Source organism: Mixophyes fleayi, chromosome 1 (assembly GCF_038048845.1).
Source record: "Mixophyes fleayi isolate aMixFle1 chromosome 1, aMixFle1.hap1, whole genome shotgun sequence".
Taxonomy (NCBI): domain Eukaryota; kingdom Metazoa; phylum Chordata; class Amphibia; order Anura; family Limnodynastidae; genus Mixophyes; species Mixophyes fleayi.
Window position 1 is genome coordinate 176,705,163 of NC_134402.1, and position 25,984 is coordinate 176,731,146.

General features: G+C 39.2%; 1 protein-coding gene across 3 annotated transcripts; it reads right to left on the reverse strand.

The window, feature by feature from the left end:
* Window positions 1-1,719: 1,719 nt before the first annotated feature.
* PRDM8 (PR/SET domain 8) lies at window positions 1,720-23,828 on the reverse strand. Of its 3 annotated transcripts, none has more exons than XM_075204556.1 (4): window positions 23,814-23,828; window positions 5,641-5,871; window positions 4,309-4,540; window positions 1,720-3,645 (listed from the first exon to the last, which is right to left on the reverse strand). In XM_075204556.1, the coding sequence occupies exons 1-4, from the start codon at window positions 23,826-23,828 to the stop codon at window positions 2,327-2,329; spliced, it is 1,797 nt and encodes a 598-aa protein (XP_075060657.1). In that variant the 3' UTR covers window positions 1,720-2,326. The 3 variants fall into 3 exon arrangements, with proteins under 3 accessions (XP_075060657.1, XP_075060658.1, XP_075060659.1); XM_075204557.1 differs by lacking the exon at window positions 23,814-23,828 and adding an exon at window positions 7,506-7,807; XM_075204558.1 differs by lacking the exon at window positions 23,814-23,828 and adding an exon at window positions 6,141-6,183.
* Window positions 23,829-25,984: the final 2,156 nt, after the last annotated feature.

Below are 25,984 nucleotides of genomic sequence, written 5' to 3' on the forward strand. Positions count from 1 at the left end.
TACAAAGTAAGTTTTATGTTTATAATATTCTTCTAAAGATTAATTTACCTTTTTGAGTTGAGGAGCTAATCTAAGTACTAACCAGCAAGCAGTGTAATAACTGAGGCTCCAACCCCACACCAACCCTGCTTTGCTGCATCTCCTTGGATCAGATTTCTATTTTATATCTAACTTCAGATACATATCGCATCTCACACACAGGGCCTCACTTAGAGTGGGACGCAATGTGCGTCTAAGACGTACATGAAAGAGCAGGAGTGGGAGTGTGCCACAGCTTGGTAGGGTATTACAAGTGGCAAGCAATCCCAGTTGTGTCCCACTCTTAATACCTTGCCAAGCTGAAACCAGTTCCCACAGCTAGATAACTACTTGAGCCACCTAACTCCTGCCGCTCTTTTTCTGTCTTTTTTGACGTGTGTTCCGCCTGCGTCTTGATCCGACTAGGGTAGTTTTTGCAGGTAGATGCTCATAGTATCTAAATTATTCATGGTCACGCCTAGATAACTCCGTGTTCCGCCCCTTTCCCTCGTACTGAGACACAAGCTGTTGCAGTGTACACTGGGTCTGAAAAGCAGACGGAACTGCAAATAACTGTTGCTTACTGCGCATGCCCATCAGTGGAAATGTGCAAGATGCGCCTGAAACGGACTTTGCGTCCGACTCTAAATGAGGCCCACAGTGTGTATTTGTTGTCACGGATGTTGGCGTGCATAAAATAACCTGGAATAAACTGTTACTTGTGTTTGTGAAAATAAATACGCATAAACAGAAACAATTAGGATATTGTACTGTATGTTAGAGTGCCTGCAGAAATGTGTACATAGATTTAAAAAAGAATGGAGAAGAAGAGTATAAGGTAACAAGCTTTAAATGCTATACCTAATTAAATAAATGAATCAACCTTCCACACACAAATATTTTATAATGTATGCATCTATATTAATGTTATAATATATGCTACAACTTGTGACATGTCACTCATCACAAATATTAAACAACCAGCTATAACAATATGTAGCTTTATATATGTATACTCTTGTTTATGTGTTTATTTCCTACACTATATTAATGTTACTACCAGTATGACTACTATTATTACTATAACAATAATATATTGTTGTAGTGTAATAATATCATTATATTGAATGTATGCTATAGACAACAAAGTATGCATCTGTACAAATATTCTTAATGTTGAGAATAATATTTTGAGAGCTTTCTGCAGGATTGCAAAATACTACATAAATAATAACTAGTGTTTTAAGACAAGGCAAGCACTTTTTTTTTCTAATTAAGGTCACTCTAATATTATATCCAGGATTGAATACACAGCACAACCCAACTATGACTTATTTCATTTTACTCATGTTTTGATCTGAATAGGAACAAGCAATGTGTATTGGGGACATTGCAATTTCATATCTAAAAACATAGATCTATACACATGTATCTAGCAGGGTCAGCAAAATGGTAACCCCTTTCTGTCTACATGTTCGTCTTAATGTAAATGAAAGAAGACACATAATCATAAGATTTAAAGTCAGAGGATCAGATGTAGCATCACATCTCTTAAATGTGCTAACAAGAGCCTGTAGCTAAACTGTACACAGTAACCCCAAACACCCTTGTCTTTCAACGTGGGTTATCTGTTAATAAGTAGTTGGCATAGCTTAGTTGCTCTACCTAATATATTGAAATAAAGATGTTTTAACAAGCAAGTGGTTTGCGGAAAATAAAGCAATTTATTGTCAAAGCATTCAACATACTCAGATAAACTATACAGTTTAATAAATCTTTTTCCTCGATTGGGGGAGGGAGAAAAATAATAGTTATGCAGTTTGGATTGCACTGGCACAAAATTACACTTTGTTTCGAAAAGAAATACACGTTGATGACAGTCTGACTGGCGTTCATACTGCTGTGTGATACTTTAATGCTCATGCATGTCCTGGATAATTGTGACGTCCTCTGTTATACCCATACTGATTGGTTTGGTGAGTACACGCCATCAGGTAATGCACAAACTACACCCCACCCAAGTATTGTTCGTTATTCCCAAAAAAAAAAGTAACCCTTAAATACATTAATCGTAATTACATCTAAACCATAAGTGCTCCATCATTTAAAGTAGAAAGATATGACAAATGCATCAATATGCTGCAATATATATGACATTTTAAAAAATGTACTCTTGGAAAGTGAAAATGCGTGCATTCAGAGAGAGAAAAACCCACACACGTTATAGTGGAGGATCGAGATGTCCATCATCCTATGTGCCGCTGTGTGTGAGAATTTAGAAGTTCAAGTACCAAAGTTGTCCATTTGTTTAATTATGAGAGGTCATATGCCTGGATAGGTGATGCCGTTCCCTGAAGGATTCGTTGCATATGGGGCATTTTAGTTTCTCCTCTCTCCTCCTCTTCACCAATGGCTCCATGGCAAACTCCTTTTTGTGGTGAGATCTCATGTGATACACCAAATCAGAAGTCATCCTGAAGGAAGCGTTGCATTTGGCACACCAGTTTTGAGCTGGCAGACACAGGGAGGTGAATGAAGGAGGCAGCAGGGTAAGAGTAGAAGGCAGCTGCAGCTGGAGGGGTGCAGCTGAGCTCTTTGGCCAAAAAGTAGTGCCAAAGAGGAAAGGACTTTGCTTTGGCAAGCTTCCAGGTAGTGTGCAATTGCCATTTAGTTCAGAGCTCTGGAGCTTGACTGAGAGAGGATCAGACTGAAATAGCCTGGCTGGCCCAACACTGTCTGCATGGTAATCCAAACTTACCCCGCTGGGTACTAGTTTTTGTCCCATCACCTGCAGAGGTGTTACATGGTTGAAGCTGCTTCTAGTCGGCTGGGAGAAAGCGCTTTTCCTTTCCTGCTCCTGATTTTTCATCTGGGGCACGCTGGTAAAGGCACTGCCTAGGGTTGTGTTATCATCTGCCTGGTTTTCTGACCTGACGTGCAACCTCTTGTCCTCTCTGGGGCTGTTAGCATGGGACGGGGATGTTTCTTTACCCTCAGTATTTGGTTCCCCCTCTTCCACTCCCCTCGATGCCTTTTTCACTTCCACAAAAGCGCTTCTCTTGGCTTCACCTGTCTCAGGACTTGGTGGAGCATATAACTGTCCGCTTTCCTCTACATTGAAGTAAGAACTACTTCTGAATGGTTGAGGACTGCACACTAAATCCTCTTTAGAGGAAGCTATAGGCCTGTCCAGAAACCTCCCAGAGGATTCAGTCCTTCTGGACCTGCTGTCATCCAAGTGATCATCGTATTTTCTTTTGGTTTTATGGATGCTCTCAGAGGGGGTTTCCGAATCCTGGCGTGAAAGGTAAGATTTGGCTGTTGGGGAAGAACTGAATGATGAGGAGCTTGGGTTTCTAAAATTCTCCAAGTCCCTGGCCAAGTTGTGGAAGTCTGTTGTCGGCTTATGATTCTCCTTTTGAGGTTGATAAACGGAAAATTTGCTGTATTTGGCTGTTGACACCATGACGTTTCGTGGCTCCAGTTCCCTATTGTCCTTGCCCAGCTGCTCTGAGTTAGAATCGAAATTATGGAGTCTCTTGGGGCAGCGAAATCTCACGTGGGCCACGTAGGGAAAATCAAATTGAAATCTCTGGTTACACTCCAAGCAAGTGGACTGGGATGATCCTGTAATCGAAATAAAAAAACAATTAATTGTAATTGTCTTTGAACACATTCTACAAAATGCAATCTTTACAGATAATACTACCTAAAGTGTAATGTTCATACGTCTTATACTGTGCGATGCAACTCAACCGATTTACATGTTACTTGTCGCAGGAACTATCTTGCGATTATACGTGTGAAGAGATTGTAATAACTGTCTTGTGACACCATCTGATAATGATACATTAGTCACGTGGTTGCACATGTCTACTTCTACTTTTTTTCACTGAAGACAATTTTATAACACATCGCCTTACGCTAATAGAAACCATTGTAGTATCACTGTCGGTTTAATATAAGCCGATGAGTTATGTTACACCGTACATTTTCATTGGAGACCTAAACATAATTTTGATGATTATCATTGTAAATATTCATACATCTCAAATTCCAAACACATTGCGTGAGGATTCCTTGTTGATTACAACCTACTTTGATACCAACATTTGCACATTAATATGTTATGATGAAGGTAAGTGTATATATACTGTATAGCATTACATTTTTATGTAAAAAAAAAAATCAAACACCATCTGAAAGAGGGATCACAAGAGAGAGACCGTGGCAGATGTAAGAGGCAGAGAGGGTGATGAGGGAGAGTGATATATGTTGTCCTTTACCTACCAGTAGATTTTCCTTGCGACCTGGTAGGGTTCAGAAGAAGCAGGTCTGTCAGTTCTTTCCCATACCATACTAATAGTTCTTCGTCTTTGGCAATCCTGCGCAGGGATCTGTAAAACAGTTGTCCGTTCTTGATGTAGGCTTCCAGATTTTGTTCTTCTTTGTTTCTGGCAGATTGAACCAGACGGAGCCACATCAGTCCCTCGGATGAGCCGTTTGCAGCTGAAGTATCCACCTGCAGAAAAGCAAGGATAATGAAGTATAAGAGGTTTAAAAGTCCCCTATGAGCTGAGCGCTAGTCTTCGGGGATCCTAATGCACAACAGAGCTGTATTATGGATGTAGACCATGAGAATGAATGAAAAATCGTCTGTCCAACTGAATCACACAGACCTGACATGACAGCCCTCCATATGTTGTATCTGAAATGTGCTTTCACATTAACCAATCTTCCAGATTGTTCCCAGAAGTAACATGTTAGTTGTTTATTTGTACGTCTGGAGATAAATTTGGGAAATCGGTTCTTAAAATAATTCCTCATCAGTACTTCATAAATTAAAGATTTTTTTTTGTCATTATAATCATACGGCTTTCTTTTGAACTGCTTAGTATGCACCGATTTGTTGAGGAGTGGAAGCTATAGCTGTAAATTCTATTTATCTACCTATCTATGTCATATTTATCTATGTATCTACCTATATCTTATTTATCTATCTATGTATCTAATTATCTATCTATCTATCTATCTATCTATCTATCTATCCATCTAGCTATGGTATATCTATCTATCTGCCTATATATCTTTTTATCTCATATCTATCTATCTATCTATCTATCTATCTATCTATCTATCTATCTATCTATCCCATATGTATCTATCTATGTCATATTTATCTATGCATCTACCTATGTTACATCTGTCTATATATCTATTTATCTCATATCTATGTATCTCATATCTATCTATCTATCTCATACCTGTCTATATTGTATCTATCTATCGCATCTATAATTATATATATCTATATCTATACATCTATCTAATATTTTCTTCCCACAAAAAGTAAAAACACCACTTGTCTAGATTTTGGAGAATGTCTGTATATTTTTAGAATAAAATTATTGTGTATTAACTAGTCCTGATGCTTATTAACTCACTCTGCGGAACTTTCCAGTACAAGAATCACAAATGTATACTTGCATTTTATAGATATAAAAAAAGATGTGTAAAATTAGGCTTTAAATAGCTCAGTCATTACCAGAGTTGTCATCGATGATTGTGCAACAGACAGGTAGGCAATAGGCAGGTAGTTTCTTTCAATGCCAAATAACTTACCCGAAATATGTAGGGTACGGTCCTCTTGTCTGTAGATTTCAGGGCGATGAAAGCTATGCTGTCATACAGCGAAGTGTGGCTCAACACACAAGGGCCAAATATTGCATTTTCTGGGATGTCACAGGTGGTGTAGACACTTGTAAATATATCCGTCAAGCATTGCTGAACAGCTTTGGCATCTCCATCCCAAATTGTTTTCTGAACGCCTGTATCTTCCATGACTGACATAGCCTAAAAAAAATTGGACAATATCAGTAGTAGTCTCCTATGTGTCTAGTTTATAATGCATGGATGTACATATCTATAATGTAGTCTCTTCTTCTTTTCTCTATGGCCCACTGTTTAAATACGTTTCGCCTAGTGGTGGATCAATAAACATACAAATACTTTGGCGATCCCTACAGACACCTGGGTGTCAATCAAATGGGAGCGATCGCTTTTGGGCTCATTTTAATATATATACTATAAAGAAAGTGTTACAGAAACTTGGCATCGGGTACCCAGGGAAAGTGCTCTGGTGAGTTGCAGGGCAGTGCTCACAGCAGAGGGTCACACGTTTTTAGAGTCTCTTTATGCAGGATAGTAATTTGGATCCTATTAGGAATCTAGCGCAGTGTGACAGAAAAGCGTGGAGAATGGATTTCAAGTGGACTGTCAATGTCACTGATTTCATGTCATCTAACCTTTAGCTCTAGTCTACAAGAGGGAACGTATGTCTGCTCATTACCATAATCCAGCTCTTTCCCTCGGAGACTTTAATTAAAAGCAGCAAGCAGAGGTAATTATTCTTATTATTTTCTTTTACCTCAACGGTGAACTAATTCATGAACTAAGGTGAATCTTAGCCCCCCTGTCATAATCAAATATGACTTTCCAACAGGTAAGTAGATTAGATAAAGTGTAAATTGTGAAAAAAAAAAAATTCTGTTGAAACACCAACTGAAAATACTTTTACTATTATTTGGATAAGTAGAGTGAATCCCCTCTTAAAATGTAATAATTGTCTATATCTAAACCGGACATATTATTAAACTTAAGCCTTGTTTATAATATTTGACATTGGTTTGCATGCTAAACCCCTGTATTTTAACTTGGTCGCAAAGTAAATGATTTATAAAATTTGGAGTTCCTATTTACGTTTAGGGGCGATAGTACACAATGCTGAATAACTATAAGTCTATTACATTGTCAGTTTGAAAAGTACATCGTTTTTGTATACTATTTATTTTAGAATAGATATGTAAATTAATTCAGTTATTGAATCATGTACAGTGCTTATTTTCAAGATTGCGTGTCTTTTCTTAAAATAATTACACTGAACGTCACTTTATTTAGTGTACACAGAAGCAGCGATACAAATATAGTAGTTGAAGAGTCCCTTTGTGGTCAGTAAACGTCTTTATCTCACTTTCTGCCTCTTCTCTGTTTCAGAACCTCAGCTCCGGACAGCAACATGCACCAGAATCATGCACTCAATGAAATAAATGGAATGGACTAAATTCCATTGAACAAATCTACTGTACATGCCAATGCAATAAATGTATTGTACCTGCTGGGGTTGAAATAATATTTTCCCAAAAAAGAAGGATACTCTACTTGAATTGAAGCTGTCATATCTGATAGCTCCGTTTACTGGCTAAAGAACTGTAGATTGCTTAGATCTCTTAAAACCAGTGTCAGACAGGCCAGCAAATAAACGTTTTTCAATAATTTAGAGTCAGTAATCCCTGTTATTGTTTGCCAGAATACAAGCACGTTACTGGGCGTACAGCTCCTCAGTCCTTTGTATAAATCCTGTCGTATTGTGTATTCTCTACGGTGTAGCTTAGAGGACTGATGAGGGGAAAAGCATGCATTTCACTTACCAGAGATCCTGCTGCTTTATATTCCTAGGGAAAAGAAAAGCAGAAACGCGATAAGCGAGGTGTCCTCTCCCGGTGTCCCCGCTATCTGTACTATTACTGTAGTAGTATTTCCATGTCGAGATAGGAATGTTGGAGCTGCTGCTTTGCCTTGGTGTCGTGGAAAGGTAGATAGAGAAGCAGATGAATGGGTGGGGGTGGGAAAGTGTAAACACGATCAGAAAGACAAAACTAAAAGAAGGGAAAGAAAAAAAGAGGAAGACAAGGAGTTGTGCAGATGGACCCGACGCAGTGACTGACTGGCACACAGACACACACTTTTTGTTTGCTGCACATAATCTGCCCAATGACGCGTGACAGCCCACGTCCCCTCCCTTTAACTCTTTCTAGGCATGCCAATCCTCCTTCCCCGGCTCCTCTATCGCCTCTAGCTAGATATGGCTACCTGGGATGGTGAATAGACTATTATTTCATCGCCCAGTAGTCAGTGTTCTAGTGACTGACTGTACAAACATTTCCAGCAGACACCTACTATCCAAATTGAAAAGTTATCCATGGAATAAAAATGAAGTTGAGTTGAATAGTGCATTAAATATTATTACAGAACAAACACGCTATAGAGTAACTAACAGGAATATCAATTGCAGCTCATAGTGACTGAATGGAATAGGCAAGGGTCTCATTACACTTGTGGATTTGAATCTACGTATTTAAATGTGTACGTTCTGTTTGTAAACACGTACATTTAGGGAGGGGCGTATAATTAGGGTATATTGCTGTGATGAAAATGGGTTCACCATGTAAAGGCTATGAGTTGTATAAACTGCCTGAGCACGTTCGATATGCTAGATTTTGTTAATAGGAAAATGATTCCTTTGTAAACAATAAAATACTATATTGGTATGAATAGATATGCAAATATTTTGGTTATTATGCACCAATGTGTTGATAGATTTACATTCTTTACATTACAACACTACACGTGTGTCCGGTTAGTTTATATGACTTATAATTCAGTTCATACTGTAGTCTCTACACTACTGTTAATATTAGGTTTGATCATTACAATTGAAGAAGTCTCTAAAAGAGAGGTTACCGAGTTTTTGGTTGCTGGACGTGACATGCCTTTGCTTACAGTGGATTGAGGAGGATTTAGGTCACAAGAAGACTGACTTGATGATTATTTTATAGTTTTATCTTGGCTTCACATGAACTCACATCAAGTTTTCTCAAGTGTAATCTTATGTTAATGTATTATCTCCTAGCCCTTTTTCTCTAATGGAACGAGGCCATTAGATCTCAGTGTGTACTTTTCTAATGAAATTATAAGTCATCGTGTGTAGCCATGTTTTGTGTTGCCCCTCAGACTTTAATCGTCTTCTATATCCCATTATACTGCATGGCACCAAACTAGACAGGGCCTCTCCAAGAGAGTCGTAAAAGAGGGAATTCTATAAATTAACTAAGACCTGGGAAACATGATTTGAACATAGCAAAGATTATTGGTGCCACCTTGTCGCCTGCTTTAATATATTTTAAGACAAGTGCATCCTCTTACGTTACTCTTCCTGGAACACATACAGTAATTATTATAAACATAAAAACAATATAACACGGTTCTGCAGTAATCTTCATAGTAGTAGACACAATCATGTTGCTGGAAGTATTGATTAGACTTTAGTCAGTTTGCTGGGCTACCTCTGTTTTGAAAAAAAACTATCGGTCAATTCTATATTGAGTATGCCAAGCTAAAGCAGTTCTGTCTCCTTCTCACCGGCCCAAGTTTTAACAATCTGCTTTCACATTTTAGCGACAGCCAGTTCCACACAAAACTGAAATTAATTAGGCGTTCAATTAAATAAGGATAGTACATCATCGCTATAATTAGGCTCTGGTTTAATATATAATTGTGACGACACAAATATACTATTGTATAATCAAAAAGCAAGTGATGAATAGTTTTCTTATACTAAGATCTCATCATGTGCTTTCTACACCAGAGCGATCACGTATATTACAGGTGAATATCGTCACAACCCCAATTTAAGCTTATCTAGATTATGTTATTTTTTTAAATGTCGTCAAAACTTCTTTATCTACACGATGTACAACATTTATATACAGCAGAGTCACACAGCTTTTTAGTGTAAGAAAGCAAAGTCAGTTTGACCTATATTTGAGGCCAGTGGGAGGTGTTGCCAGACTAACAATTTCAACATCAACCCCACAAATTGTGACTCTGTTGTTTACTGTTAAATGAACAGTGTATAAAACACAATTTATATATAAATTGCAGCATTGAAGTGAGAAACAAGCAGGTTTATATGCTAAGTGGAGGGTTGTGGTGTAAGAGATTATGGCATTGTTGTATATATTATTTGGAAAGTCAGTTTATAATAGTTCACTTGTGGCATATATGCAAGCGATATCCTGACAATAGTTAAGATTTTTTACAATCTGTATATCCTTTTTAACAGTCATGTATTGCATCAAAAGTTTCCTCTCATCGTCAATTAAGTAGTGCTCTTGAGAAGAAAACTTGGATATACTGGGGAAAATTATTTTTAATGTATGACGAAATTCCTATTGCAGATATAACGAGCTTCTGGCAGTTTTACGTATATATATCGTATGTGTTATTAGTAAAAAAAATGTGTCCTTTAAGTTTTGTTTTGTTTTTATTCTAAATAATTAAAGAGTTAAAGAATCAGAACAAAGTGTAGGGATATAGTAAGAGGTGGTTATTATACCATGTGATAGCAAATCAAGTAGTCATTGTACCATACTGTGCATTTTTTTCAAAACTAGCAAGAAAATCAGTAATTGCTTACAGTCGTTTCTACAATATATAATTCCAGGTGTATTGCTGTGCATTGCAGCGATCAATAGGTATCTGACAGAAATAGGAAATCCATTTTATTTTATATAGGTTTAAATTGATATGTTACTTGCTCATTTCACCCATGAAACTGCATGAGCTTTTTCATTTATTGCAACGTACATGACAAGCACGTTGTCATCCCCATCACACAAGATCATCGTTAATTACCTTTGTGTGTTACACGGTTGTGTCATTTCATAGGAACGTGTTTAGGATGAGATGTTGTGTGCATTCAATTTCTGAGGATCCTCTTTGAGAATATACATTTCTGTGACAAAACGATGGAAATATTGAGCAGACAGGGGAATACCTTGATACGTCTTAAAATATTAGGATTGCTTTGAGGTTCTAGTTAAGGTTGAGGTTAAGGTTCTGTCGCTATTTAGTAAATTTACTTAATTGTTCCTCGTTTACTTATGATTCCGTTACGTTGCAGCTATGCTCTATAGCAGATAAAGGAAAACTGTAGCTTTCCAGTTGCTGAAGAACTATAAGTATCAGCAAGGATGGAAAGTCGGTGCTGGGCTAGTTCTAAAGCAGTGGGAGAACCACGTGTTGCTGCCTAGGGCTATTATAGAGCAACCCTACCTTATATCACTGTGTAATAATCAACAATTGCCAGCGCAGCCTGGTGTTGTGTGCACTATAATGAGCTGCAGTAATAGCTCAATATTCCTTCTCTTTTTTGTCACGTTGTCTAGATTCAAAACCCAGTTGTAATCATTGAAATATAAGCAGTTAATTGAGGCACTAGTGGGAATAGGGCTCATTAATGATTGCTGAGTTTGAGCTCTTGTTACAAGTAGTGGGGGATCTGATCATTTAGTATTACTATGAAGATCACAGTTCCCCCACTGTTAAGCTGACAGATAAATGACTAAGATGAAATCACTGATGTGTCCTGTAAGAGAACAAAACACGTTGTGCGCTACGTTTGCAGACTAAAACGCCTTACAGTTCTCGACCATTCGGTGCATTTCAAGAGCATTCTTCATTGTGTAGTTTTCCTGGGCACAAGTATATGCAAATATGGCTAATTGGCACACACTCTTTTGTAAAAAGAATTAGTGGAGGGAACACATGCCATCAGTACATCCGCTGAGAAACATTCGTTGCACAAACATGTCAAGCTTTCAAACCAGTCCTAGCTGAATACACACACAAAGAAATAAATAAGAGGCTAATGACCTTTGCCACGTCCACTTAACCCGTTTACTGTCAGAGAGGCATGAGTAACGCTACTGCCTACAGCAACGCAACGGGTTAAGCCTTCCTCAAGTGATTTCAAATAGCTCCTAGGCAACTGATGGTGTTGTGTACTTTACTATTATGCTATAAGACTTTCTATTGGACGGTGGAGACTGTGAAATTACTTGGGACACATACAGTATTTGTAACCAATAGGAAGGAGGGGTAGGGGAGAGAATGAGATAGAAAGTGAAAGATTGGAAAAGGTTGATAAGAGTTAATAAGGGGTATTAGAGATATAGGGGGTCATAGAGAGTTGGATTCAAAGTAAGGCTCACCGCCTGTAATGCGCTTTTTACTTATGCGCATGTGCATAACATACTAGTTACAGGTGCAGTCATATGAAGTCCCCCCTTGCACTTACAGCTGCTTTCAGCCCCACACAATTTAATAGCCAGAACAGGGGAAGGAGGTCGCATATATATCTATCTATCTATCTATCTATATATATATATATATATATATATATATATATATATATATATATATAATGAGACTCAGGTGCATATGCATCTATCAAGAGATGGGAAATTTGCGGGTGCTGGATCACTGGTGTAAGTTTGAAAGTGGTAACAATGATGATTGGCTAAGATGCATCTAGCTCAACATTCCTGTGTAAAATGCCTTTTTTTCAGTTGCAATTTATGTCTGCATTTCGGACAGAATTTGAATGCCACTCTACATGAGTCCCATACAGTGGGAAGGTGCAAAGAACCATTGGGGTTAAGAATACAACAAGGAAAGAGGGAGACAAACAGTAAGAGAGTGATTCATTTTTATGCAATGAAGTTGGAAAACATCAGTCAATACCAGTCAGCAGCTGCAAACGTGGGATTGTTGCTCTGATTGCGAGCAAAGCACTGCAAAACAGTAAGGGCCTGATGTAGACTCCCATAATTTACACAGCATTCCAAGTAGCATGGATCTTTAGATCCGTGCAACTCAGAAAACTATGCAAATGGCACAAAAACACATTAGAGTGGCCCTGTAAAGCAGATTGCTGAATAAATAATTGTGCTTCTCCCATCAAACAGCACTAGTGTTGCTTATGTTGATTGGGAGAAGTTGCACACTTTTCTTAAAATGCAATTATTTTTTTACTTCTTTTATTAACACAAGTCTGTTGCACCAGTTGAAAGCACCCGCAAAAGATATGTCTCCTAGAGCCATATCTGCGGCTGCTTTCAACTCAGCATAGCATGTAAGAGTGAATGTCATGAAGAGTGATCAGATGAATTGCAATTAATTTCAAAGTCCCTCTCTACCATGACAATGAACTTTGACCCAAAAACAACATTTCCACTGCATTTCAGCCCTGTCACAAAAGGACCAGCTGACATCAGGTCAGTGATTCTCTCGTTAACACAGGTAAAATTGTTTATGAGGACAAGGCTGGAGATCACCCTGTCATGCTGATTGAGTTAGAATAACAGACTGGAAGCTTTAAAAGCAGGGTGGTTCTTGAAATTGTTCTTCCTCTGTTATCCATGGTTACTTGAAAGGAAACACGTGCAGTCATCATTGCTTTGCACAAAAAGGGCTTCACAGGCAAGGATATTGATGCTAGTAAGATTGCATCTAAATCAACCATTTATTAGATCATCAAGAACTTCAAGAAGTGAGGCTCAATCGTTGTGAAGAAGGCTTTAGGGCGCCCAAGAACATCCAGCAAATGCCAGGACATCTCCTAAAGTTGATTCAGCTGCGGGATCGGGGCACCACCAGTGCAGAGCTTGCTCAAGAATGGCAGGAGGCAGGTGTGAGTGCATCTGCATGCACAGTCGGGCGATGACTTTTGGAAGATGGCCTGGTGTCAAGAAGGCCAACAAAGAATCCACTTCTCTCCAGGAAAAACATCAGGATCAGACTGATATTCTGCAAAAGGTACAGGGATTGGACTGCTGAGGACTGGGGTAAAGTAATTTCCTCTGATGAATCCCCTTTCAGATTGTTTGAGGCATCTAGAAAAACGCTTGTCCAGAGAAGGAAAGGTGAGCGCTACCATCAGTTCTGTGTCATGTCAACAGTAAAGCATTCTGAGACCATTTATGTGTGGGGTTGCTTCTCAGCCAAGGGAGTGGGCTCACTCACAATTTTGCCTAAGAACACAGCCATGAATAAAGAATGGTACCAAAACATCCTCCAAGAGCAATTTCTCCCAACCATCAAAAAACAGTTTGGTGACTAACAATGCCCCCCCCCCTCCCCCTTAGCAGGGGCTTCCTGCCAGTGGCTGCCTGTGACTATGTGCAGGTCCATTTGGGAGAGGCAGGCAGTCAGAGAGTCCTGCCCGACTGCTCTGATTGTGTTTTAAACACAATCAAAGCGGCTGGGCAGCATACTCTCCCTGCCTGTCTCTCCCGAATGGACCTGCACACCTGCACATAGTGTGCAGCCACAGGCAGCCTTAGCTGTCAAAAAGGGGGCGGTGACTAAATAACTCCCTATCCTAAATAGCCCCATGTAAAATAATATTTTAGATCCGCCCCTGGGTAGAGGTGGTGGTGGTGGTGGGGGTGGAATTCTTGTTCTATCAAGATTCAATTATCATCTGTCTTACTGGGATTTTGCTTTGCCTTCCTCTGGATCAAATGATTTTGATCCAGAGGACCTTTTTTCAATGTCACCAAGTATGTAACAAACCTGGAGGATCTGTGATTGTTACACACAGATTTTGAGAAAATGTAATGCATAGAAAATTTCACCTACAATAAATCATCCCCACATATATAATTATTAATGAGAAAAATTGAGTGACAGAGAAACAGAACACAAGAGAGAGAGAGGAATTGAGAGCAGGAGAAGGATATACTAAAAGTCTACTTTAGTTCCTAGCTTGGTGGATCTGTGTTTGCTTCCATCACCTAATAAGGTTATGAGAAATATAAAAAATAGATAATATTTTATATGCTCCCTTAACCTGATGGGATGTAGGAAGGATAGACAGTTCCAGCAATCGTTCCCAGGAACAGGGGGATCTAGAGGAAGAACAAGAAAGGGACATTGGAAAAATATAGAGAGGGATGGGAGAGAAAGACAGACAGAGACATAGATATTTACTTTTTAAATAACTACACTATTGTGTTAATTATACAATTTCATCAAAATGTGCCTGTGCAGTCTAAAATCAAATTTGGAATTACAAGGGACTCATGTAGACAGAGCCTGATTAAGTGTTCCGGCCACCCTAGGTTAATATGCTCATAGCGGTGGGTGTGGGGTAAATCAACTTTTAAGTACAGTCCTGTTTACAACATGGGAATTTCCCACAGCCCTGAGCTTTAGCTGTGGGAAATAAGAGCAAACTGAGACGTATCCTTGGCTACTGCGCATGCGCAGTAGTCAAAAGCGTCTTTTCCGTTTCTGGGTTGAACTTGCGTCCGACTCTTCATTGGGCCCCATGAGGGCAAACACAGTCATGGCAAAAAAATAATTTGGCAGAGAAAATAATCTTGGATATATGTAAACAGATTCATAAATCAAAATTACAGGTCACATTTTAAGCACCTTGATAAAAGATCTGAGTGAACATAGCTGCTTCTCTGCAGATATGCAGAAGGTGGAAATATAGTAAAAAGCCTTTATCAGCAAATAAGCACTATTTTGCTTAGTAACTCAACCAAATTAGTGACACTCATCAACCATTTTACTTTTATTACATGAAGCGAAGGGGCAAATTGCTTGATCAGTTCAGTTATATATTTTTAATGTATACTTTATAGCTTCCTATTATTCTCCCAAAAGAACAAAGACATTAAGGTCTTTACAGACTTTTAAGTTATTAAAACAGTGCTTACTCTGTCTCCTTCCACTAATCTTGGCTGACGAGACTGCCTTGTTTCTCAAATTTAAAAAGAAATAAAAATAAAAAATATTAAATTGTCGGGCGCGACTGCGGGCGTGGGGGTGGGGGGTCGGAAGCTGGGGTGGTGGGGGATTGGGCGCAACCGCGGGGGTGCTGGATGTACAGGGAAGCCATCTAAAACCTTGGCGGTCATTGAGCAGCAACAGGCAGCTAATCGCTAGGCTGCCTGTTGCTGTATGGTTCCCACACCCCTGTGCGGCAGACAGGAATTAAGACTTCACTTCCTGTCTGCCTGATGTGAGGAGCGATGCCAGCCAGAGCAGCTGAAGGTAAGCAAGTGAGTGGTGGGGTGCCTATACAAATCGATACTATACTAAGGGGGGATTGCCTATACTAAGGAGGGGCTGCCCTAACTAATCTATACTAAGGAGAGGCTACCTATACAAATCTATACTATAATAAGGGGGTCCGCCTATACTATACTAAAGGGGGGCTGCCTACACTATACTATAGGAAGGGGGGCTGCCTATATACTATACTATAGGAAGGGGGGTACTGCCTATATACTATACTATAAAAATGGGGTACTGCCAATATACTATACTATAGGAAGGTGGGGGGACTGCCTATACTAAACTATAGGATGGTGGGGGGGGGCTACCTATACTAAACTATCGGGAGTGTGAAGGACAGGGGGGGGGCTATAATTTGTGAAGGAAAGGGGGGTATGTTGCTATAATGTGTGATATGAGAGAACAGAGGGGTGTTGTCTTAATAACACATCGGTGGGAGGTAGGCTATTCATTTAATGGTGGCATTTCGGTGGGGACTGATTATTTAATGTGTGCTATTTTATTTGTGGGGTAATGGTGAGGCAATTTAATTTATTTGTGGGCTATTTCATTAAATATTGGGGCCTATTATATTAAGATGGGGTGGTGAGACCTTTATTTTAAAGCTGGTGTGATATGGGGCTATTAATTGAATGTGGGGCTGAGTTTGGGAGGAGAGTTATTTACTAAATGTGAATATAAATTATTTAATGCCGGGGATGGTTGTGGGAAATGGTAATATTAAACATAAATGCTATTAATTTTTTGCTGGGGTTGATTGGAGGGAAGTAGGTGTACTTATTAAATGTGTATACTATTAATTTATTGTCAGGGCTGGTTGGAGGAAAATAGATCTATTTATCAGATGTGAATACTATTATTTTAATGTTGGGGTTGGAGGGAGGCCTAATTATTAAATGTGGGTGCTATTGATTTAATGCTGGTTGGCGTTTTCTAAACTTCATGTACCCATTATTTTTTCCAAATAGGGCCTCCAGCATTCCAGGATCTAGACAAGCAGCAACTGATCTAAAGAAACCAGCAGCCACAGATGGTGAAAGTGACAAGAACAGCTAGGAAAGACAAGGACAGTCTACTAACTGTCCTGAATCTGATGGGGCAGTCCCGAATTTAGGTGACTGTCTCGCTTAGTCAGGTTTTGGTCAGACAGCAAGGACAGTTGAGAGACATGTCCCACTTCACAGTGTACTGCTCGTGAAAGCAGAGCTGCGTGTATCTAACAGTAGTGCACAGAGTTTTGCCTGTGTATGTGTCTAAAATGTATCTAAAATGATAACCCCCCTGTCTTAAGTATCCTCCCTCCCCCCCCCCCCCAAGAGCCTTATTCCAGCTCTGGTGATTCTTGCATTGATTCCATTGTCTTCTTCTAGCTTGCACTGGTCCCATTCCCAGATCACTATGTTGAACATGTGGCCAGCCCCCATTGCACTGACAATATCATTAATCCTGTCTCGTTTGTACTTATCACCAGCAACTCTCGGAATAGCTCTCCCCCTTTACTTATGCTCTGCATAAGAAGTTGGTCGAAATTTCTGTAGTGTGTACCCAGCTTTAAACTAAGGTTAGCTTGGATGTCATCAGAGAATCCAGGGAAAGTTTGGACTCTCCTTATCTTTCTGCATTGGCAAACAAATAGCAGAGGCCCAGCTCCATCTACTATTTTGTATTGGACCTTCCTTAATGTGTGGTCTGTAGGGTCATTGTGTCTTTTTTCCCCCACAATAGAGGCTAAAGCTGGGAGCAAATAATCCACATCTGGTAACCCCGTATAGGTACGCAATGCCAACTTATCCTCCTTGATGAGTGTTGCTCTAAAGGCCAGCTGTGCAAATTTTTGGACCTATGAATTGCTTTTTAGGGTACAGTGTGTGGAGTATGATTTTGTTGCTTGGTTTTTCCCTGCTAATGCCACCCTGGCCAATTATATCTCACTAAATTCCCGTGCTATTTTATTTCTCTTCTTTAACTTTTTCTTTGATAGCTGTGGACTCCTTGAACAGGAAGATGACTTGGCTCAGAAACTGGAGAATTAGTAGCTCTAAATTCCCTGACAGGAATATTATTTTTCTTTCATAAATAAATTCCTCAGGTGAAGAAGAGGAAGAGGAAGTTATGCCCTTTGATGGGCTCTCTTCCCTTTTGTACTGTCAGCAATGGAGGACATTCATGGAAGCGCACACACCGCACCGGTTCTGGCAGAAGAAGTAAAAATACTTTCACTTTCCTTTGCCTCAACATATTCGGGAAGCTTAATGTCTAACCCACATGCATTTGCTAGGTGGCAAGCCTCCCAACAAACAAAATAGAGGGGCAAGATATAACGACTGCAGTTGAGGACAAACATTAAATAAACATAACTTGTTTTACATACAATTGGATCAGAAAATTTGATTGAGTAATACCAGGATTTCCTCTAATGAAACCACCTTGCATGGTGGGTGGAAAAACGCACTAAGGCATGGCATGACATGATGACAGATTACTGTATTTGATCCTATGCTGACCTACGATTGCTACCAGGAGTGTAGATCATATGACGCCTTTCAAATAATGGTGTGCCTGAACAATATGGACCCACAAGTTGGAATCTGCTGACGTAAACTAGACAGCTGCGAATTGACAACAGAATGTGACTAAGATTAATTTCTGTATCTGGAGGACTTCGCCAGCAAAGTGGAGCTCAATTCAGGAACTTGTGTCTGAGCAAAATTGGAATATTTATACAAATACTAAGGGGCCTATTTATGAACCTCCAAAGAGGTTTAAATCCCCAGTAAACTGCAGTTTTCAGGGGTAAGCGCATTATTAAGTAATAAGGCTACGAGGTGTCTATGGGGACAGTGATTAGCCCTATTTATCAAGCTCCAAAATTTGGAGATGCTTTAACTGTTCTATCCTATGATGAGAAGAGTATTGGAGGAGAAGGATCTTCGGATCCTTGCCTGGCAGACTTCGTGCTCCTGACAGGTTTCATGCTCCTCCCCATCACAAATTGTCCTGGGGTGTAACAATCCGTAAGTAAAGTGATCACGATTGCAATCATTTTACTGTAGATTATTTGCCGGGACAGACAGCTATGAGAACCACAGTCCCAGCTACTCAATTTACTTAATTAATTAATTTCTTATCATTGCAATTAGAAATGATAATTAACATGAGCAATATGCGATGGGTCATAAATAGACTCCTTACTCACTAATCTATGCTTGCAACAGTGAATTACTAACAAAGTGACAATAAACGCATTAGCAACATGCATACATAATAGCAGTGGCCACTTTACGGGATTTTGCAGTGGATTTCCTCAAGTTTATGGCTATACAAAAGACTTTGGAAGCATCTAAATAAGAATATGGGATGCTAGTTTGGCTCCTAATATTTGGAACTTGGATAATTTCTGTAATGCTTGTCTTTGAGCAGCTTTGGAAGTATTAGAGCTCATTGACCTCATTTAGAATCGGATGCAAAGTCCGTGTAAGAAGTGTACAAGTGGGAGTGTGCCGCAGCTTGGTAGGGTACTACCAGTTGCAAGCAAACCCCAGTTGCATCCCACTCATAATACCCTATCAAGCTGGGAGCAGTTCCTGCAGCTAGCTAATTCTTGTGCCACCTAATTCCTGCCGCACAGCTTTAGCCCTGTTTTGACGTGTGTTGTGTCTGCGCCTCACTGCGACTAGGATGCATTTACAGGGTCACGCCTTCACAATTCCGCGTTCCTACCATTCTCTCATAGTGAGTCGCAAGCTGTCGCAAGTGTTAATTGCGTCCAAAATGCAGGTGGATTTGTTGCTTTCTGCACATGCGTGGTAGTGTTTTTTGGTTAGATGCGCCTAAATCGGACTTTGCGTCCGACTCTAAATTAGGTCCTATATGTATAATGTGTTTCGAGTAAAGATGTGGTGCTATTGCATGAATTAGTAAAGTAAAGATGTACTGCTGATGGTTACTATATTTTTTAATATATATTTTTTATATATGTTTAAATAAATTGCACAAATGACATTGTTTATATACGTCTTGCCATTTGTTTAATTATGTGTAAGGTGTTAGAGATCCAGTACCCTAATTTTAAGAGCTCAAGATTTACAATGTTGATCAATGACACTCCAAGGCACTATCTATGCTTAAATAGTTCTATAACTAATGAATTGAATGCCTAATGCTATTTTTTTTCTCTAATTCCAGGAATGTCCATAGTTGTGGTTAATTAGTATTTGTTTAATAAGTGGAGTTATTTTAGCTATGAGGTCTTCACCACTCTTCAAGTATCATTGAAACTAGAGATGGGCGGGTCCGGTTCCCGTAGAACCGAACCCACCCGAACTTTGGGTATCCGAGTACCGAGCTGAGTAGCTCGGTACTCTCCCGCTCACTCCGAATCCAAATCGAGGCCGAACGTCATCTCGTGGCTCGGTTCTCGCGATACTTCAATATTATAAATACCCGCCTCCACAGCAATCCATCGCCATTTGACAGAGGGAGAGAGCAGGGTGTAGTCACAGGCTGATTAGAGCAGGGACAGAGAATACAATATTCTTATTCCAATTGCTGTAACAAAAATCGCTAGAGAAGAGAGGAGGATAGAGGTTTATTTTATTTTTGTAATATTTGGCACTCCCCAGTGCTTTTGGGGTGTCCCCCATAATTGTGCATAAATATTTCTGGCTGTCAAAAGTCATATCTGTCAGCAGTATCTACCAAATAATTTTTAGCACTCCTCAGTGCTTTTGGGGTGTCCCCCATAATTGTGCATAAATATTTCTGGCTGTCAAAAGTCATATTTGTCAGCAGTATCTTACCAAATAATTTTTACCACTACAAGTGCTTTGCGCTCAGAATGGATTCAAAGCAGTCCACATATGATCAGAATGAGCAATCAGGTTCTGTCACCAGTCCTGATGTTAGTGTTCCCATCTGGGCAAGGCGATGTCAAACTACACAGTGTTTCGAAATCAGTCCAAAAAACAAAAACCCCAAAAAAATTTACTCTGTTGAAGGGAAAAAGAAGTGTTACTGAGCAAAAGCTAAGTGCCGATAAAAAAAAAATTGCCAACATGCCATTCTACACACGCAGTGGCAAAGAGAGAATGAGGCCTTCACCTTTGCCTATTAGTGGCAGATCCCAAAAAGTTACCGAGCCTACAATTGGTGCACAACTACTGTTACGCGTCAAAGCGGAGCTGCAAGATAACAGTAAGGCATTAGAGGATAATGTTTGCTCTGATTTACAAATGACACCAATCCCTATGGAGAGTCCATCCAACAGTGGGATGTCTAATCGTGAGCATTCTGTTAGTGTACCCATAAAGAAGGGCCCTTTCAGCAGTTCTGCTGATGTGTACCTGAACAGCCCGAGTGTAGCCGCTGATACACAAATTGAAGATGCCACTTTGGAAATAGAAGAGGATGAGGGGGAGATTTGTGGAGGTGACGAGGGCGCTAATGAGGATGTTGATGATTATGATGCAGCCAGATACCAAATTACCTTTCTCAATTTCTATTTATATTCTAGATTATATAACGGCTGAATAGTTTTCTATTTTACTTCTACTGGAGAGGGGATCTGATGCAGACAGATACCAAACTGCCTTTGTCCATTTCTTTGTATATTCGAATTTCTAGTTCCACAGTCAGTGCAGGCTGCTTTTTTTCTATTCAACTGCAAGTGGAGGGCGGGGGGGGGGCATAGATAGCCAACAAACTGCCGTGGTCCATTTAATTTTACTTTCTAGTTCCACAGTCTGTGCAGGCTGCTTTTTTTAATATTCAACTACAAGTGTAGGGTGTAATATACACCCAAAGACGATGGCTACATTGCCAATAATCAAAGATTGAGGAGGTAGACAACCAGGTTTGTCTGTATAATTTACAGACAAGTGTTCGAATTAAGGACAGCCTACCAGGGATTAAACTGTTTTTTTCATAATTTATTAACTTTAGAATTACCTCACTTATCTAAGAAACTGGTGGAGCACTAAATTAGGTTATTTTAGACCAAAAAAATTTTATTTTTTTCAAAAATAGCAAAACAAAATCAAACAAAACCAAAACCAAAACACGCAAGGGCGGTTTTTCAAAACCAAAACCAAAACACGAAGGTAATCCAGATCCAAAACCGAATCCAAAACCAAAACACGGGGGTCAGGTACCATCTCTAATTGAAACAAATCATATTTCAAGATTTATTTAATGGTACTTAGGCAAATTAACCTGATTGTCATAATGTCATCACTTCAGTGTTCACTAGGTTATCTTGTGTATTAAATGGAATAACACATAACCTGAACAAACACATCCCCTACTGAAAATGCTTGCAGATACAGCGGCGCACGGAGGATTGAGGGGGGGGGGGTTTCCCCCCACCGACCCAAAAAAAAAAAAAAAACCCGAGAGAGAGCTGCTGCAGCAACTCCGTTTTGCCAGCGCTGTCCTATACAGCAGCCGCGGCGCAGTCTAAGAAGCGTCTGCGGCGGTGCTGTATATAATACAGCACCGCCGTGGACGCTTCTTTGACAGCGCCGCGGCTGCTGTATAGGACAGTGGCCACTTAGTTAGCGCAGGGGGGGGGGGTTTCTAGAGACTCAGAAACCCCCCTGCGTGCGCCACTGAGATATTATAACCCACCTCAGAGATACCTGACCTGTATAAATAAGCCTTGGCCTACTGCCTTTTGCCTTTACATGGCCATGGAATTCCCCAGTAACATATAATATCCTTATAATCTGCAGTAGGTGATACATTATCCCATATATTTAATGCATCTATGATAGATAGAAACAACTGTCATTGATGTTGTTAGTAATTCAGTGCACAACTAAAATATGTGTACTATAAAGTAAAATTCCTTCCATTTTATGTTCCCTTTCATCCATAAAAATTTAGCAGTTTTGCAAGATAGGTCCTGGACCTGAAGCCTTTCTCTTTAAGGGAGTCGCAGGCAAGGGATGTCAGCAGCTGCAATTGGTGAAGCGCTTCAATATTGTATTGTCCCAGATAAAGTGTTTAATCAAGAACCGATTTGGATGCAACATATGGAAGTGCGTGTAATTCATAATGACCTTAGCACATTGTCATTGAGCGTATCAGTAATCTCTACATCAACTACATTAGTGGTAATGAACAAATCTGAGTTTCTCATTAGGAACAGTTTTGTTCATTTTCAAAGGCTTCATGTCAAAGTAATGGTCCAACATGAGTTGTGGGAACCCCCATTTTAATGTAGGCTTTATTAAGTTGTAATAAGCATTATCTTATCTTAGATGACAAAACTCAGTAACAAAGTTACATTTCTAAAGCACACATACACAAAACTGTTATATTTGAAAAACCTACCAAAAGGTTAACATGTTCTAAAATGAACTGCTTAGGGCAAACTGTGTGAGGGTTGGCCGGTGTAGTGTTTATTTAAAACTCATCCTCTATTCAGTGTTGTTTCTGTGGGCTATAATACATGATTATGGGCACTGGCTAACTAAAACTCTGTAATACAATAAGACGCGAAGTGATCACAATAGTGCTGATAAATTGGGTTTATCTACTAAGTAATATAGCTTCAAGCAAAAAAATCAGTGACGGGGAATGCACTCATGAAAACTACACACGGTGATTGTCATAGACTAATTGACATTTATGATCATTTGAAATCAATATTATGTCTACAGTACATTACATAATTAACAAATACATTAACCTTACAATATTCACAAACATGCATAATAAGACATTTAATGCTATTTTCCCTAATATTAATGGGTATTATAATATTAATGGGTATCATGAGGAATTCCCATCTATATAGTGGGGTTGACTGAAAGTCGTGTCCCTTTGTCTGAAGTTTTCTGCAAATACATTGAGAATACCCAAAGAAGAAATTGCTAGAAAATTATAATATGCATTGAATCACTACTTAAAAGGGGAGATTTATTTTCTCCAGTCATAAATCTCTTCCCCTTGTTCCTCTGCCCAATGAAGCGTGATGAAGTCCTATTCCAGAAAGTATTCAGCATGAGAACGACAAAGCTCACCCAATCAGTAGCCATCTGCTTCCACCACATACACTGCCCAAATAGGAAGACTGAAGACTGCATGGAAAAAAGGTCACCGCTGTTAGGACTTCAGAACAAATGGGAGATCACTGAATAGCATTGGGATCCTTTAGTACCCCCTGTATATGTGTATCTATAGAGGCAAAGAGAAAGGCTGCTTTATGTCTTTGCAACAATTGCAAAACAAAACGAGAGAATGGGGATTCTAAAAAGGGCAACATAGCACATATCATGACACAGAAGAAAGCGATTTCAAGAGAAGTGAAACTAACTTTAATTGGATTTAAATTGCAATAATCTAAATGTAATAATAAGTACTCAATCTATAACTCAGTAGTGCAATAATCGAGTTAAAATGTGTAAACTGTGTAGCTGGACAGATTTATCTATTTAAAACGTGTGTATTTATCTATCTATACTTAAAATACACGGTTACAGATCTGAAGACAAAATATTGGGGTTGGTTAAGTTTGTTAGGCTGTATATTAAGCGTTTCACAATGGTCAGTGAATAAAGCTGCAAGCAGATTCTGTCCATCCTATTGATGGGTTATTGTCTCGGAAACCATGAATGTAAAACTAGCTCATAATTGCCAAAATCTGCCTAAAATGTCGTTTGGGTTTGCTAGACCAATTTATTATTTCCACCCTGCATTGTTTTTATGCTCCCCTATTATTAGACAAGAAGGGCATTTGATGGTTGGGAGGGGGACAGAAGGCGTATGTTGCCAAGCACTAGTGTGCTGCTGAAACAACGAATTTATTGATTAGTGACTATAAATGAGGAGGGGGTGTATTAAAGACCTGTGCTGGCAAAGGCCATTCCAGAGTCACTGCTAGCTGTCACCTTTGCAGTGGACTCACAGACTTTGCGCTAAACAATGCATCGGTGCCAAAATTAGGTCACTTCACTTATAAGCATTTGAAACCCTTCACTGGATTAATAGATCTCCTGTAAACAAGCAAACACTTCCCCTTGGTTAATTTTTACTTGAATGTCTTACATATTTAACAAGCACACTTACCAGGGTCATGTGTCTCTGTGTCCGTGGTCCCCCCTCCTCCCGAGTGTCTTGCAATAATCCTAAAGTGATACTGTATATATTGAGTGGAAAATGAACCTAGTAGGTCAGGAATGATATTTGCTGTGAGTAGGGATTAATAGAAGCATTGTGTAATGCAGCTTTCCCGAATTACTATAAGGATTAAGAGGTAGATATGGCAAAGGGACATATTTTGTTCTATGTTTATTTTGATTAATGGTCATGTGAGGATTTAGGGGAGAGTGGGTTCTTCAAAATAATATTTCACACTTCCCCACATATGAAAAAAATTAACTTAAACGCTAAGACATGACGATATTTACTAAAGTAATTGTGAACTTGGGGTTTACTTAATTTTAACCAATTATGTAATGCACCTATCATGTTGTTATTGCAGAATATTAAAATAATACCACTTAGCATTGACTGTCACCTGACAAGACCAGCAGAGGCGCTGTTGTCAGTTAAAGCTTGACCGTGCAGGCAGCAACCGAAGTGGAAAAGGAAATGTTTTCTCATCTGTTGGCTCATAATGGGTTATAGGATGCTCGTCTTATTCTGTTATCTGATAGTTAATGAACATGTCAAATACTATGGAATTCTGGATATGTGTAGCAATAAGAGTGAATATCATTATTCAATAAAAACATATAAGGGGCAGAGTCACCAGGTAGTAGCATGGTAGTAATAGAGGGCCAAATGAATTCTTACATTTATTTTTCAGGCTGTACATAAATACATATATATTAAGCCATAGATAACATAAACGTAATTACACAGGAAATGCATGAAATCTCGTTACTGTCCTCTGTTATTGAATGAAGCCATAATAATTGAATTATGCTTATTTGTGTACTAGAAAAGAGAAAATCTAATGCTAATGAAGATATATCATATTGAGCCTGCAATTTTAAATAATATAAGATTATACTGGCCATGTACTGCTCTGTAAATATGACTTAAGTATAATTATTATGTATTGCTGTAAAGTTGCTCAGTGCAGTACTACAGTGTACATATTTACCAACACATACCAAGAATAAGTAGTTTAGTACACTTTTGGTGTAATTGCCCCATTTTGGATTCTTTTATTTCCTTAATGTGCTTT

Coding starts and splice junctions, on each gene's coding strand:
- PRDM8 (XM_075204556.1), bottom strand. Junction 4,541..5,640: donor CCGTACCCTACATATTTCGG/GTAAGTTATTTG, acceptor GCTTTTCTGCAG/GTGGATACTTCAGCTGCAAA. Junction 3,646..4,308: donor GTCGCAAGGAAAATCTACTG/GTAGGTAAAGGA, acceptor TTTCGATTACAG/GATCATCCCAGTCCACTTGC.